Raw genomic sequence first — 16,616 nt, 5'->3', positions numbered from 1 at the left:
TTTAGTCTCCGCTTTATGTTCGGCTGGAATGACTTGTGTTTCTTATGGAAATGGAGGAGAACCTCACAGTCCAGATTATAAAGACGTCCCAAGGGTTTTATGAAGCATTGGCTCTCTGTGTAGAAACCAGCGGGCGTACAAGAGAGACGTGAAACCTCCACTTTGGCATCCTCCTACTAACTGCTATGTTACTGATATATTAAGAGAAACTCTGCTTTCAGCTTGACATTTGAACCACTTTTATATCGTCTCATATTCTGTGTAACCTTCATGGGTTTCATCCCATCATCCTCGGGCTGATTCAGATTTCTCTCGGTAGCCATAATTAGACAATAATTTTCTTGTTGAGATCGTATGTCATCATAGAAAAATACTTTTAAAAATGAGTAATGCTTGGCCGTTATTTCAAGTGAAAAGGGATTTTACTTTGACCGTGGCTTTCTTTAAATGGTAGGCGGTTTGCATTAATGTTTTAAATTGTGTCACAGATAAGGAAGAAGGGGGTATGTAAAATAAATAAAGCAATTAATAACCTGAAAAAATGTATTCTTCCCTTCTATGTTGTCTTCTAACATTTGACAGCTGCATAGGAAGTGAATTGCGTAATTCATTGATAAGGCGATTTCAGAGAGCATTCAGTTAATGGTTAATTGAGGGTATTTGGTAAGTAATTTTATCCCAGTTCATAAGGCATTGTAAGACGCTAGGGGCCACTGTTGCCCCTTTAACCCCAACAGACGCACACTCAGGACACAAAGTAAAAGCAATATGAAAAGTTTAATTGCTTTTCCTTTTATTAACAGTGCCCTCAAGGACCAATAAATAATGAAACTATCAACACAATACAATTCTCTTTCTCCTCCACACCTCCCAGAAAGCTTCGTCCACCTCCACCCGACTCTGGCTCGCCTGCTGGGTTTTCAGCAGTCCTTTATATGGTTCCTGACCCGGAGGTGCTTCTGTTCATCCTCCCACATACCTTGCCAGTACTTCCGGGTCAGCTGGAGAATTCAGCTTCTTTTAATCGGCCCAGATGTACTTCGGCACTTCCGGGCTATAGTGAAACCAGGACTCCCCAGGTCCTTCGACAGCTCCTCCTGGTGGCACCCACGGCACCCAACAGGGCTGAAAATCCAAACTCCCAAGTTCCAGGATACCCTGCGGGAATCTGGGGCACCGCTACACTCCAGGGAAGCTGCCATCTAGTGTTTTGGGGGAGGCAGTGTCGACAAGTAGCCGCCTTCCCCCATCCTTCCATTCCAGGGTATGGGTTAAACTGCCAGCTGTCTCCCACAGAATGCATATGGATTTGTTTTAAATTTAATATGCACCATGCCTTATAGTGAAGGGGCCATCTCTCCACACAGACAACAACAGCCAGGCTTGGGGTTTAAACTTAGAGAACTGGAGCTGTGGTGTTAATCTGTATGACTCTGTACTGCCTCTCACCAGGAAAAAGGAAATAAAATTGAATAAATGAACAAAGGATATCTGAGTGAGCCGCTCTGAAACTCACCAAGAGATTTAAAACCTGTTGAAACAGAACAGAGGAGCCACAATGACAAAAGGTTCCTGCTTTGTATGAATCTGTCAGGCCTGTGACGCTGCCCTTTAAAATACACAAGTGGAGGATTACGCTGATGTTTACTTTATCACTGCTGTGGTACTTCAGTTGGTGCTGCTACGCCCCCTACAGGCCCCAACTCAAACACCACAGTCCCAGGTCCAGATCAAATTCATTTTTTACTTTAACAAGCTGCTTTTTCTCAGTCCACTCCATCACAGTACAGTAAAATTTTTGATTTTCCTTTTCCTCTCCTTTCGCATCTCCTAGGCAGGCCTTGTCCACCTCCTCCCGACTGCAATTCCTCTAATGTGATGAGGTGGGATGCTAATGCAAGGTGGACACTGCATGGAGGAAGCACTTTCTGCTTGGGCAGAAGCCCCACAAAGTAGGGACAGCCATTTCCTGCACCACCCAGAGGTCTGCAGTTTCCTGCTTGCCCCATGTATGTGTGTACGGGTGTATGCTGGCACCTGAATGCTGCCACCTAGCGTATTGGGGGAACCTTACAGGCTTGGAAGGCTGTCTTCCCCTGTCCATCCACTATACTGACTTCCTTGCCAAGTTAGGGTACAGAGTTCACTCCAGCTGGCATGCCAGCCCACCCCTGCTGTCTTCATCTCCTGAAATCAAACTTTTTGTCTTAATATGAAAAGATGTTTTTCTTTTCAAACCAAAATCTAAATAAACAGCACAGCAGCCTTTTTGGTTTCAAATTGAAATTATTGTGGACTTCAAGAAAACTAGGCTTGTCATCCACTACATAGTGCCTCATACATGTTTGAGAATGTCACTGTATGTTGTACATGCGACAGTAATGACCCCATAAACCTGGAATTAGTTTTCACTTGGGTGACAAAACCTGTTCATGTTGGGAGAGTGAATTAAGAGAATCAGTTGGGTGGAGGCTTTGTCTTCTCCTTACTCAACTAGAGGTCCTCTTCGCTATTCCACTGAACCAATGCCAAGCTTTCTCTTCCATAGCTCTTTGTTTCCCATGCCAACTAACTGTTTTTAATTTAAATGTGCACAATACCATCTGCAGGTGGTGGGCTGCCACATACAGTAATAGAAAACCCCAGGAATCGAGTGCTTGCAAGTCTGGCTGTTGTATAGTTGCTTATGCTGCTGGTATTGTACAGTGGGTGCTGCCATCCAGTCTCACTAGCAGCATTGTTATTGTGTGTAAGTGGTATGTTGCTATTGAATGTATGCACACATATTTGGTATATCACACAGTCTACAACAAACTTTATCACCTTTTATGCTGCCAAAGTAAATTATTTTTTGCATGCTTAATTTTGGTTGAAGTCTGCTGTTCAAATTGCAGTGTGGCAGGTAGACTACATGCTGTCTAATAAGGTGAGCTCTAAGTCTCTGGGTAGTCTGTCTTAGGTAAAGAAATGCAGCAAGGTCTTTACATTTAGAATATTAGAACATGAGAACAAGTGTGACGAGGATAAACCATTCAGCCCATCAAACTTGGAAGTCCTATTCATCTAAATTGTCCAAAATAACTTTGAGAAGCTTTGTAAGACCCTAAACTGCTACTCTCTACCACCCTGTGTCTGTGGTTTTTTATGTGAAGTTATGTGTAATGTTTGTGTCAACTTCACCCTCAACAAATTGCCATCTGTGTCCCTGGGTTCTTGTTGTAGAATTCATTTTAAACTAACAGCCTGGATCCACTGTACTAATTCTTTACTAATTTTAAACCTTCTGTCATGTCACCTCTTTGTCTCCATTTGTTTAAGCTGAATAAGGTTTGAACTCCTCTGTTCTTTCTCTAGTGCTGTTATGTCTTTTTTTTTTTTGTAGCCTAGAGACCACCACAGTACACAGCTCTCCAGGTGAGCCTCATCAGTAGTGTGAGATAAAACTTAAGCATAGCCTCCACACTTCAGGGGGGCGCTATACAACCAGACATGCTCTTAACCTTCTTCTGTACACTGCCTTGACGAAGGTGAAAATGTGTTTTCTACAACTCCTGGGTCCTTCTCATAAGGTGGGCTTTCAAGTTGCAGACCTCCTATGGTGCACTAAATTCAAATATTTTTAATCCGTACATGTAATACTTGACTTTTACTTAATTTCAGTTCTCTCGGACACAAATCTGTCTAAAACCCTTTGTAATGATTCAAATGGTTTTTAGATTTTCTGACATTGCACCAGATTTGGTGGTATCATCATCAAACTTGCCCAGCTGTCCCTTATTCGTTTTGATCATTTATATTCATTAAAAGGAGCAGCAGTTCCCTTTGAGCATCTCATCGTTTTGACAAGGCTCCTCTTGCCATAACTCTCTTCCTCCTGTGTCTGAGCCAATGTTGTAGCCACCTACACACAGCGCCCTGAATTCCTGCTTCTTTTTGTTTGATTATTAGCCTCTCTCATGAAAAGCTTTCTGAAACTCGGACGTAAATAATCTCTGATCATCAGTTTTTTTTTTTTGTTGTGTCCTCATAGAATTCAGCATATTAGTGAAACACGATCTTTTCAGTCTGACTCAAGCTGACTTTTCGTTAAACCGTCAGTTTTTATTTTCCTTAATACTTTCTCCTATTAGTTTACCTGTGATGTATATTAAGGTTACTGAGGTGTAGTTACTGTACATGGGTGAGCCCAAACTTCCTTTTTTATATCATGAGATGTGTCTGAGCAACACTAAAATGGTTTGGTTATTTAAGTATTTGGTTGTCTCTGCGGTGTTTTCAAGTTTTTTTTTTTTGGTCAGGGTACTTGTGATCCATGAGCCCTGCATCCTAAACATTTGTCTTCTAGATTACCTGATAACTCTGAATTAGCCTTATATGTGTGTAAGCATGAATGTGAAGATGTTTCTGTCTAATGTCCGGTGCTGTCATGATAGCCTATAGTTCATCACAATCCTTTAAAATATAAAACCTGTTCAGAAAATTGATGTATGGATGTAAATCTATGGAAATATTAACTGATATGTTCATTATGATGATCAGAGAACAAATCCAAATGAATATAAAACTTCCATTTTTTCTTTAATCAGGTTTTAAGGTCATAGAGTGCCAGAGCCATCCAGGTTCAAGTCCGGGACCAACCTTCGATTGAGCGCCCGTACGTTAAAGGGGCCACTCACTCACATGCCCGCACATAGAGCCAGTTTAGAGTCGCCAGTCAACCTGTCCTGTACGTGGAAATGGGGCAGGAAAAGCATGGAGACGTGTTGGGGTTGCCTTGTGTAAATTTTACTTGGACAACAAATGGGTGGTGGATTTGAACCTGAGACGCAGGATCCAGGAGGCTGCAGTGTTTACAACTGAACCACTGTGCCGCTCCAGAATCACACTATGAGGTACAGAGCTTAATGCATTATTGTTAGTTTCATACAGTTGGCTTTATTAAAGTTATTTTTTTTTTTTAAAGGATGTTACGTGAAGGTTGTAAAACAGAGGGGTTTGCAAGCAGTAGAAAAGTAAGAGGAGTGAACGACCCCACCAGACAGGAAATGAAAAACTACAAGTCAAGCCCAGCCAGAGAGCAGGTTTATTGTTCTGTCTGCTTTATCAGAATTATTTACTGTTTAATTTCTCTCTGTGTCCATTACTTCCTGCAGTTTATTGCATGCCATAAAACTCCATTTGTGTTTCTTTTGACCTCCGTGATGCTTTTTATTTATGGAGGACTGCAACAATGGCAGCCTCTAACCATAAAAGAGGCCAGCGTCTCAAGCACTTGGTTTTTGCATGTATAGCCCACCAGTTTCTGTCATCTGCATTGTCTTAACACAGAGGTTTGTATTTAATGCTGTAGGACACAGGAAGCCAGTGAAGGTGGAGCAGGATGGTTGTGATATGCTCACTGTTGCAGGTCTGTGTGTGTCAGCAGAGTTTTGGAGGTGTGCTAAGGGATTAGAAGTAGGGAGTTGCAGTACTCGATGTAGGGTGCTATGAAAGAATGGACACATTTCTCATCATTGGAAAAGGAGAGGAATGAGTGAACAGAGGATATGTTATGTACTGCAGGTGGAAGTAAGAAGGTTTCTTAATGTACTTTATGTGGGTTAGGGTTAGACATACAAGACACCAAAATGAACTGCTACTGCGTGGAAATGAAGAAGGGCCTTAAGCTGCCTTGAAAGCCTGCATATTGTAATCTGTTCAGTTAGCCAATTAAAGGCTTCACTTCTCATTAGAATGAGAGAGGGAGGAATCAAGAATGTCCCCAAGATTCCTTGCAGTAGAGGAACGTTTGATGATATCCTCACCAAGAATAAGGGATATGCACTTGTAAAGACTTAAGACTCCAGCCCCCCCCCCCCCCCCCCTACAAGTACAATAGAGGGCTTTACTGTTGTTCTACCTCCACATCCAAATCTGGACGAGTAGATTGGCACAGGCTCCCTCTCAAGAGCTAACCGTCTTTTGGCAACATTTGGCCATGTTTCACTGTCAGTTTTCATCACTCGCTTTGCACATTGCAGATTATTAGTTACACAGCACCACCGCAAAGAAGGAACCCAGCAAGTGAATTCCAACTTGAGAAGAAGCCCACCTCATACCATCTTTCTTGAGCCTGCATTAGCCTACTTGTGCTCTCTAATACAGTGTGCTAGTGAGCAGGTGCCCTGTGTGTTTAGGAATGGTACTGTGAGAAGGTGCTGTAAAGAGGGAATGCATTCTGCATTAATGCCATGAATAGTTTTTTATTAACTAGTAAATTTTGCAGACAATAGTAAATTAGAAAAACAAAAACATCAATTTTCTCAATATTTGATATGCCCACCCACCATCTGCCTTCTCTTGTCTTTACCGTCATGCAGTTTCTTTCTTGTCCTCTTGCTCCAGTACCACTGCAGACATTGGCCATCTTCCTTGTAATGGCAGGCTGGCTTGATGATGTGAAGATCAGGATTCTGCGGTGGCCATAACATACTGTCTGGTGCAGGATTTCCTGTTCCAGTTTTTGCTGCCTATGATAGTGTATTATGATTTTGGGCTCGTTGTTATGCTGCAGGATGAAGCTAGGACTGATCAAACACCTTACCGCTGGTATTGCACGAGGGATGAGAATCTCCTTGTACTTCTTAGGCAGTGGGGTATGGGGGTCCATCTGGGGTTTGCCTCATTTTAGATCAAATCGCCTCCATTTATGAAAATGCAGCCCCGGACCTGCAGGGAACTCCCACTGTGGTTCACTGTTGAATGACAGGCATTCATCTATGTGCTGTACTCTAACCCTTTGTTGGTGAGAATGTCTTCTGTTATAGTTTTAACTTTGGACTCCATAGTCCAGAGCACTGGCTTCCATTTTTCTGCACCACAGTTCTTGTGTTTTTCATGTGTAGGTCATTCATTTGGCTTTATTTACAATTTGGAGGAATTGCTTTTTGGCTGTAACTCTTCCATGAAGACCACTTCTCATAGGACTTTTTCAGACTGTAGGTGAATGTGCCAGGGTCCCAGTGGCTTCTCCCAGTTCTGGGAGGTGCTGGGCTGCTTCCGATTTCAAAGGGAGGTAAGCATGATATGTTTCTCATCTGCTGCTTTCAGTTTCCATGGCCATCCACCGAGTTTCAGAAGAGCTTGGACAGCACATCTGGATACCTCTGTCTGTGTGAGGAGATGTCAATGATGCAGGATGATGATTTCTTTCTGGAAGGACATGCAAATATCTCATCTCATAGTATTGTTTCACTTTTTAAAAAGAAAATATTTGCAACTCCAAATTATGTATTTTTAAATCAACTCACTAATCTAGAAAACCTGAACTTACTGTCTAGATAGCTCACAAAAATGTTTGTCTTAGTTTTTTTGTCTTCTGTACAGTACTGTATATCTAAATTCCAAATCAAATTTGGTCATTATGACCTTTTAAGTAATTTGCACTTCATTCACTCGTATATCAACTATGAGAGTGCCACCCATCATATCACACATCCCTCCAACCTGCATAGGGTTTAGTGGCAGTGGGCAAAAAGTGTGGTCAGCTCTGGTCAGGCAAAACTTGACTGAATGGCAGAGGTTTGGCTCAAGCTGATGATTTTCTCCAGTGGTGGACCGTGCATTTCACACCTAGGCCTTCAGTAGTACTCCGTCTGAATCAACCCGCCCCTCAAAAACTAATTTATGGTTATAAAAACCATCTTAATATGCAGAAATACAGTATAAAGAGCCGTTGCATCACAGATAGATAACTCCTGTAGCCACAATAAATGCGTTTATTGAATAGACAAACCAGAGGTGAACAAGTTCCTTTCTACTGCAGCTGCAGCCCGTGACACACATAAAAAACATCAATAATAAACTTGCAATATTATTTAAGAAAATCGCAACATTTTACTCACCAAAAATTCGGATTATTTGTAAACAAAATCCATCCTCCTCTCTTTCGTCAAAAACAGTTTAATTACTCTGTCGTACAACTTATCTGTGTGCTTCACTTCCACCACGAAGTCCCTTTCTATCGCCATCGAAGCTAATGCAGAAAGTCAAACCTTCCCTGTCGTATTTCTGGCATAAGTTTTAATTCGCTTTAGGGCTGAAAATGTCCGCTCAACAGAAGCAGTGGACACGGGAATGGTCACCGCCAAACATACCAATGTGTACAGCTGCCCCATGATGCTCTCATTCAGATTTTTCTATTACACCATCCGCACCATCCTATCCAATCAACGGGTCTGAATACGGTGACGTTGCCGTACGCCTGCTAGAGGGCCCTAGTGAAACCAACTCAAAATCTGATTGGTTGAAGCAACAGTTTAATCGACATTTATTTTGTGTTAGAGGGCCTGCAGAACGGATTGTGAAGGCCTCCGGGCAGACTTCTTTGACTTTGACCCTGCCTGGCAACAAATGATGGCTGAAATGTGATTGGTTAAATGCTTTAATATGAAAATACATGTCTGGAAGCAGCACAACCATTGGAAAAGCTATGAAAGGAAGCGGACAGACTGTTTGGAATTATTTAATAAGTATTCATGGACAAAATATAATTAACATCAGTTTGTGATTCAGATATTTTTTTAGGCCAGCAGAGAAGGCCTTGCAGGCCCTGACAGCCCGCCACTGGTTTTCTCCAATATGTCTGTTTATATTTGTGGTTTCACTAATAAATGTTTTTTTAGGTGCTGGATCATTTATAATAACTAAAACAGAAGAAGCCAGACATAATCCTTAAAAAATCAAAACTAAAAATGAAGTACTTATTACTGTAGACAAATAAATAACACTCCCTGTCAGATAAATAAAGTTCAAAACGGGAACATCTGCCACTTTATTTAATTTGGGATTTTAGGTAGATTATTAACTGATGCCCTTTGCTTTACAAGCTGATGTTTCACTGCTCTCCGCTTTGCTTAGTTACTTTTTCCATGCGTTAAGTGCCTCAAGTGCCACTCGGATACCAAAGAGACTGCCCTCACTCACAGTTCACACAGTTGAATCAAGTCAGACTGGCTCCCCTGGCACTGATTGGTTCTGACACATTAAAGGCACATCTTAACAGTTCACTTTCAGTTTCTTTGATCATTTCTTGTGAAATAAAGAGGACTGTTTCAGTTTCCATATATAATAGTGTGAATGATCTAATCCAGTGGTTCTCAGGCTCGGTCCCCGGGATCCCCTGTGATGAGTGTTTTTTGTTCTGCCAACTTTGGCTTTGATTTCAACTCCAAGCCTAATTAAGTGAGCTGTTGTTTTTCCCATTTCTGTGTTTTGGGGTCAATGTAGAAATTACAAAACCAACTACTAAGCTGTTCTCTGTGGTGGAGTGGTGTCTCTGCGCAGGTATCTGACAGGTTACCGGTTCAAATCCCGTTACTGCCAGAAGGGGTCCTATTCTGTTGGGACCTTGAGCAAGGTTTATTAACTTGAAGATTGTGTCGGGGTGCGTGTTGTACAATGGCTGACCCAGTGCTCTTACCATCAAATGACATGCAAAAAAAATCTTTCCCCTTGGGAATTAATAAAGTATATCAAATCAAAATAAAATATGGGAATAATGTAATTTTTTTTGTTTAATTCTTAACAATATCTTCAACCTGATTTTCATTTTTCTTGCACAGGTGCTCTAGAGGTGTTTTGCTCCTTTATTTAGTAATTAGGGGGTCTGATGCTGTAGCACTTGGCGCTTTTCGTCATTCAGTGTCATTTGCTTGTTGTCTGCTGTGCTTGGTTTTAATTGTCATTATTTGGATATAATGAAGGGAATAAACTGCGCAGAAAAAAGGCAAAATTCTAAAATAAAAAAACAACAAAAGAAGGTTAGGCTTTTAAAGCTAAAGCAAAAAAAAGAAATATTCTGAAATGTCTTAACACATGTAAAAATCAGACTGCTCTGTTTTTCTGAAGGCAAAATTAGAGAAGAGGAAAAAAAACAGAGCAGCTAATGAAATGAGGTCCGGTATTATCAATTATTATCACTGATTGTCAATCTGCATGGAACAAAAACCTGCAGCTGCAGGGGGTCCATAGGATTGAGTTTACAAAGCACACACATAAGTGGAGTAACTGATTTCTTAAAAATACGCGTTTACATCATCTGGAGTTCACTTTAGGTGAAACTCTCAAATGTCTTTAAATAGCACAAAAACATCGTCGTCAGCCATTGTGGATCTACAAACAAGTATGACACCTGCATTAATTGTCTTGTCTTGTATATAAACGTCTACGTGTGAAGTGTGTGTATGTCTCTGTCTGTCTGTCTGCCCTGGAAGTGAGAGGTGGAGTTGGGGTAAGGGCTCCACCTCCGAGGAAACACAAACTGACTTAGCCGCTAATAACACAAACGAGGTCAGCAAAACGAAACCTCTGAAGAAAGAGACACTCACTTAGCCACTGGTGCACAAGCGAGGCAAGCACATCAGCAAAATGAACCCTCCTAGGAGAGAGATGCCCAGAGTAGTTCCTTTCAATTGCTTGACATCTCTACATTTTTTTCCCCCTAACGATTTCAATATTTTCTAGGACCCCGGGCTTTTTACAGCACGGGCTTACACAGCTAGTGTTTTATAAATACATTTAGTCCTTCATGTACTGTTAAGTAAATAACACCCATCCCAGTTTTACATCTCCAACCTGAGCCTCCAGTGATTCACAGTATGGACATTGGCCACTCTGTAACCTGATCACATTGTTTCACCATGTCCATAGCAAACAGCTGGACTAAACGTTAACTGACACTTTATTAATCTGTTTCTGTTACCGACTTGCACCCAACTCTCTCTTTTGTGCGTGTCTGCATGACTGAGTCCTGCAAAGGACTGGCATACGTGTACCTGTGCTTCTTGCCGTACTCTCAGTGCTGCTGCGATGATAACAACGCAGGTATTTTTACTTCAATAAAATAAGTGTGGCATTAGGTTACAGATTACTTTAAAAGTAATCAGACTATGTAAGACTTGTTACCTCTAACATAGCTCCCGAGATTGTGCAGCAGAACCTGACACTGCGCATTCAGTTCATCAACAAATGAAGTGATGTCTGAATTATTGAGACAGATTTTTTTCAGTGAGGAGAAGGAGTAATGTGATGGCCTGAGCATTTACCTCAGGAAATGTACCTTGTGGACACTTCCACCTGTGGCTTGTGAACGTGTGCATGAGGCTAACATGTGCGTAGGCTGACAGGAGTGCAGCGGACACATGCAGACTGCAAAATCCTTAGCAGTAACCCGGTTAAGGGTTTACTTCGCTCATAACTGGATTATGTGTGAAGAAATCCGTGTGTGTTAATCTGGTTTCTCTGAGACCAATAGCCCAGTTTCTCTAATTGTAATAAGGGTTTGCATGGCAGTTTAGAAAGCAGCTATCTGTAAAGAAGCGGGTTATTGAGGAACAGTAAACACACACGTAGTGCTTTAAGGGTTCAGTCCTGGGGGGACTCCTGTGGCTACATGATTTCATCCTAATCAATGAGTCATTCTCCCTCTAACTGTTTAATTAGATGGTCTATTCCCCCCATTTCTTATCTCTTTTTATAATAAAAAATCTTGGGTCGAGACATGATCTTCTCGGAAGACACTTTGTCGGCCCACGAGAGAGACTTTAATGTCCCATGAGACAAAAGGACGGCTGCTGTACAGGCTTTTAAATGATCGACACGCAGTGCAACATGCACATCATGCAGCTCAGCAGCAGCAAGCCAGCAACTGATCAGACCGCATCTCCTTCGTGTGCGTTTAGCCCCCCCCTTCACAACATGAGCGACAGAGCTGTGACGTGCCCAGTGCATAGTGAGCTCTGGGGGTTGGGTGAGCGAAGCGAGCAGGGGGCAAAGCCCCCTAGTTCTTCTTTAAGAAAATCATAGTGGGGTGGCATTTACACTTGTGATAAATGTAGAAATATTTATATATTTGCTATACCGTTTGGTAGATAACTCTCTTTAGTCATGCCCCTATTAATTCACCTTTTTCTCTAGGATTTTGCTCCTTTAGTTGTATCCTAATAATGACAGTTATGAGTGAACAGAGTAGACGCCATGGGAAACCGAACAGAATGGTTAAAGGCAGCAGCTCCCTCAGTGTCAGACCCACTAGCCTGGTCACTAGTAGATAACAGCTTAAAGGAATATTCCACTCAAAAGTAATTTTCATATGTTACACTGTGTAGTTTTTAGTGATGGCTGAGAAAAAAAAATCTTACGTTTTCATTCAGAACAGACTTTGTGATGGAATAGGAGTCTAAGCAACGCTGGACAACAGTATCAAAAAGTCCATGGAAAAAATCTGATGTCAAGTACCATCCAGTTGTATGCTCACAGCGTCCCAAACACATGTCTTTTTTATTAAACTATTGCTCAGCTGAAGTGGTTTGAAATCTCGGTCATAGATGTAGGCCGCAGCAGTAACATTTGCAGTGCACTATGTAATGCACGTCCCTGTTTTATGCCATTTGGTACGGGACTCAAGTGTGTAAAGAAAGGTTACTGGAGCTCCTTTATACCAACACCAATATGTCTGCATAAGGCCTCACTGTGACAGCCAAGTTGGAGCTTTTCTTTCTTTTGAGTTTTTTTGTTTTATCTTCATTCCAGTGTATGTTCAGACCAAAGTGTAGGTGTGTTTGTTTATGGATTTATTTATTTATTGAGCTTTTTAAAAAAAGCCAAATTTCCCCCTGAAGACAAATAAAGTTGTATCTATTTGTAAAAGCAGTATTCATGTTTGTGACGCTCCATCTGTTGGAATGATAGAGAAACAGACAGTTATCTTTTTATTAAGGTGAATAAATCATTTGTGGAAAACACTCTTGTGAATGAAACTGGAACACACTTAGACACAAGTGAGCATTTGAATTGAGGGCCCACTTCTGTACCTTATTCATTGGTCAGGAGTGACCAGCCCAGTAACCTCTTATTCATTGGCTAAGACTGCGCATCTTTGAGCGACGAGTAGAGGGAAGTGAGTGAAAACATTATCAGGAAGAGAATAGCCTTTGGACTTGTGCGTATCTGAGACTTTCCAACAAACGGAAGGTCAATCCAGCCGTGCAGTTTCTCAGACTTCTCTTAAATAAATGTAATGACTAAGGGGCGACTCTACAGTTTAAATGCTCCTTTGTGTCTGAGCTAAGTTTTGTTTTTGTTTTTGTTCTTTATTTCGTCTTATACGATTTCTCGTATTAGAAATTTGTTAGTTTTCGCATACCCCTTGGGGTTAGAGCGCAGGGTCAGCCATTGTACAGCGCCCCTGGAGCAATTACAGGTTAAGGGTCTTGCTCAAGGGCCCAGCAGAGTAGGATCTCTTTTTGGCAGTGACGGGGATTCGAACCGGCAACCTTCTGGATACCAGCGCAGATCCTTAGCCTCAGAGCCACCACTCCGCAAGTGCAACATTAATAGTACAATAACATACTGAATGCACGCATTTTCCCCACAAACTGAGCCCCTCATGTTTATTCATTTTAATTGTTTATATCTGTCTACTAATTGCATTTATTTCAGGTTTAATTCGTATTATTGGTTGTCGTTATAAATCTCTTTGAGGAAGCAACAAAATATAAACCCACGTACCAATTTAGTCATACAAATTAGATCAGGTAGGTGGATTTGTGTTTAGTAATTAAGAATTAAGTTCTGTATTTCAGTGTATTCTTGTTAATGACGTCACCAGAGAGCGGCAACTTGTTGATTAGCACGTGAATTTCACTGTACTCTGTGCATGGGACAATAACAACTGTCTAGATCTGTCATTTAAAAAGTGCTAAACATCTGTGTATTGTTAGCTAAACCATTGCTGCTTTATCCTACCCACTACTTTTTGAAATCTGCTTATTTAACTCGGGGGGGTCCTGAAGAGCTGGGACCTATGCCAGTCTATCACAGGGTGTCCTCATTTTTGCAAGTAATGCCACACAAACATAGAGAGAGTGGACCAGGTCAGGATTCTGGGGTGTTGAAAACGCAGGGTTAAACAATCTGCCACCTGGCTCCAATTTATATTACCGGCCTTTCTGGTGTGTGACCATTTGCAGCTTTATTTTTAAATCCTCTGCATTATGTAACTTTTTAAAGCATCCATCGTGACTCTTTATGTGTAGCTCCTTGTGAACTGCTGACTCGCTCGGGGTGTGTTTAAGAATCATTTGAAGATTTCCTCATTTCTAATTGATAACGGCTTTGACGTGAGGTTCTTAGTAGCTAAGAAAATGGTAAGCAGCCTTGCGTTGTTCTGTGTGCTGTGAAGCCCCTCACTTACGATGGTCGATTTTGTAACCTCGTCCTGTAGCACTTGTTTCAAAACAGCCCCCCAGCCTGATGTTTACTCAATTACGTCAACCTCTCTTGTAAGTCATGACTGCTATATGAGTAAATGTACTATTTTCTCTTTTTGTTCTTGGGCAAGTATACCTGTGTCCCTTTGGAATATTAAAATATCCATCTGTTTATCATGAGAAGTCAAGCAAAATGACATTTTTTATTGGCTGAGAAGATTACAATATGCAAGCTTTTGAGGCATCTCGGACCCCTTCTTCAGGCCTCGAAAGCTTGCATATTGTAATCTTTTTAGTTAGCCAATTAAAGTGGTCATTTTGCTTGACTTCTCACTACATTCACAATGGCTAACAGAGTACAACAGCCTAGTACTACATCTGTTTATCAAAAGGAAAGTGGGCTGGTGGTTCACTTTGTGATGTGACTACTGAGCTGGCTATCAAGCAATTAGCTCAAGAGGAGGAAGCAGTGAAATCCTCCCAGACCAATTAAGGGTGATTGTGGTGGAGTGAAAATGGGTGTAATTACCAGACATCAGAGAGGGCAGAGAAACAGCCAGAGGGCCGAAGGCTTTTAACTGTAACAGAAAATTAGAGTAACACTCGACGGGGTGAACGACTGAACCGTAAACCTGGGCATTGAAGTGGAGGCACTTTGGTCAATTTAAGAGAGGAAGAAAAGAATGTTTGAGGTTCTTTTCCGTCAAAATGGTTTGTTTCTGCTTTAATTGCATTATAAGAAAATGAAGTGTACTGAACTCTTGACTTTTGCTGTTTTGTTTTTTTTTTATCCTCCAAGTTTTGCATTTTAATTCGTTTGTTAATCAGATGCTTTTGTCCAAGGTCACTTACAAACCATAAGAACATCAGACTAAATAATGTGACAGCTCAGTGTCCTCTGCTTATCTGCCCAGATGTCACTGCTGTTGCTCATGGCACTGTATTTATTCCTGCTTTGTCACAGATGCCCAGCCTGGCACCTCCAGGGTTGTGAATTAACCCGAAAGCCTGGTTCTGAGTGTGTTCCTGTTACAAGTAAGAATTTTAAGAGGTTCTACTTATGCAATATTTGCAGTACATCAAATGTTCCAGCCAATATCTGGGTACATAATAAGACGGAGAATATGAAGAAAATTAATGTAGTACTGATTTTTTTTCTCACTCCTCTAAACACTGCCTTACACTGTATATAATGCCCATTTCCTCAGGTTCCTCTGATATTCCTCTGTTTGTTCTCTTGTTGTTCATGAAGGTTTCTCCTGCTCTTGAACACTGCCATTGGCCTCAAAGGGGATAGGTATGTGTTGAGGTGATCTGCTGAGTTCTCAAGAACTCAAAAGTTCAGGCTGTGCCCCCAGATGTAGGCCTCAGCCCTCCAAAATAGGCTTCACCCCCAAACTCTAGAAGCAGGCTTCATGGCCTCCACTGGCCTAACAAAAAGACTTTTTAACTTCAGCAGAGTTGGAGGACCGTAAAGCAAAAACAAAACAAATGATTTATTAATAATTCAAAAACTATGCAAAGGCAAATATTAACAGCAGTTATGTAAAATGAGGCAACAAGGTTTGACTGAAAGTAAAACATAAAAATGAGCAAATCCAAATTTGTAAGCCTAAGAGCAGTACCTTTAAATGAGCGCAGAGGTCCAAACCTCAGAAAATCCCAAAATGATCAAAAATTCATGAAATAAGCTTAACTCAGGCAGAACAACCACACCACCAAAGAGAAAAGCAGCCCATTCATAGACTACGGGCCCTTAAATAGTGCAGGGGGCAGTTCAGCAGCCTGTAGGCTCAGCAAAGAGTGTACATGGTAAATAACAAAAGAAGTTAATAATAATGTAAAACAATAACTTAAACAGAGCATTCATAATGGAAATGTATGTAGACAAGAAAACAAAAACATAACAGTTATGAAAAAGAAAACCGTGTGAATTGATGGAGTCTCTGGCTGTACCGTAACGCAGGCAGTGCACTTGTAACTCCATCTGACACTGAGGTCAGGTCCACTGTACTGCATTTAGCCCCCGTTTTTACCGTCTGTCCAGACCAACAAACAGATGTTTAAAAAAGTCATCCAGAGCTGTGTATTTCTAAAAATGTCAGCTTGGCTTTGTAATGTGGATGGGTACAAACAGAGAGCCTCTTATCTTGCCCAGTTTTGTTCGTGCTCATTACGTGGTCCTTCCCTGATTGCTCGTTACAACACCTTTTAATGAATGAAAATCCTATTTCAACACATCAGACGTAGAGGAATTACTTTCCATGGCGCTTGTTGCGTCTCTTACCTGTATGCATGTAAATTGCGTTTTATATGGTTTGAACACTGCATACGTGCTCAAAAGACAAATGACAAATGACATAGTGG

The 16,616-nt window shown here is 41.3% G+C and overlaps 2 protein-coding genes across 3 annotated transcripts in view; both read left to right on the top strand.

The window, feature by feature from the left end:
• Window positions 1–16,616, top strand: part of cdcp1b (CUB domain containing protein 1b) — a 62,471-nt gene that overhangs the window by 15,966 nt on the left and 29,889 nt on the right. The window contains exon 1 of one of the 2 annotated variants that reach the window (XM_028817862.2): window positions 15,114–15,284. The exons of the other annotated variant lie outside the window; for it this stretch is intronic. Coding sequence (XP_028673695.1) covers window positions 15,164–15,284 — 121 coding nt within the window. The 5' untranslated portion in view covers window positions 15,114–15,163. Of the gene's footprint in view, window positions 1–15,113; window positions 15,285–16,616 lie in introns of those variants that run through there. 2 annotated transcript variants of the gene reach the window in all.
• Window positions 1–16,616, top strand: part of LOC114663918 (transmembrane protein 158) — a 91,313-nt gene that overhangs the window by 60,490 nt on the left and 14,207 nt on the right. The gene's annotated exons all lie outside the window — the stretch shown is intronic.

Source organism: Erpetoichthys calabaricus, chromosome 13, assembly GCF_900747795.2.
Source record: "Erpetoichthys calabaricus chromosome 13, fErpCal1.3, whole genome shotgun sequence".
Lineage (NCBI taxonomy): Eukaryota > Metazoa > Chordata > Cladistia > Polypteriformes > Polypteridae > Erpetoichthys > Erpetoichthys calabaricus.
The sequence above is the reverse complement of the archived record's forward strand: the minus strand, read 5'-3'. Positions and strand labels throughout refer to the sequence as shown.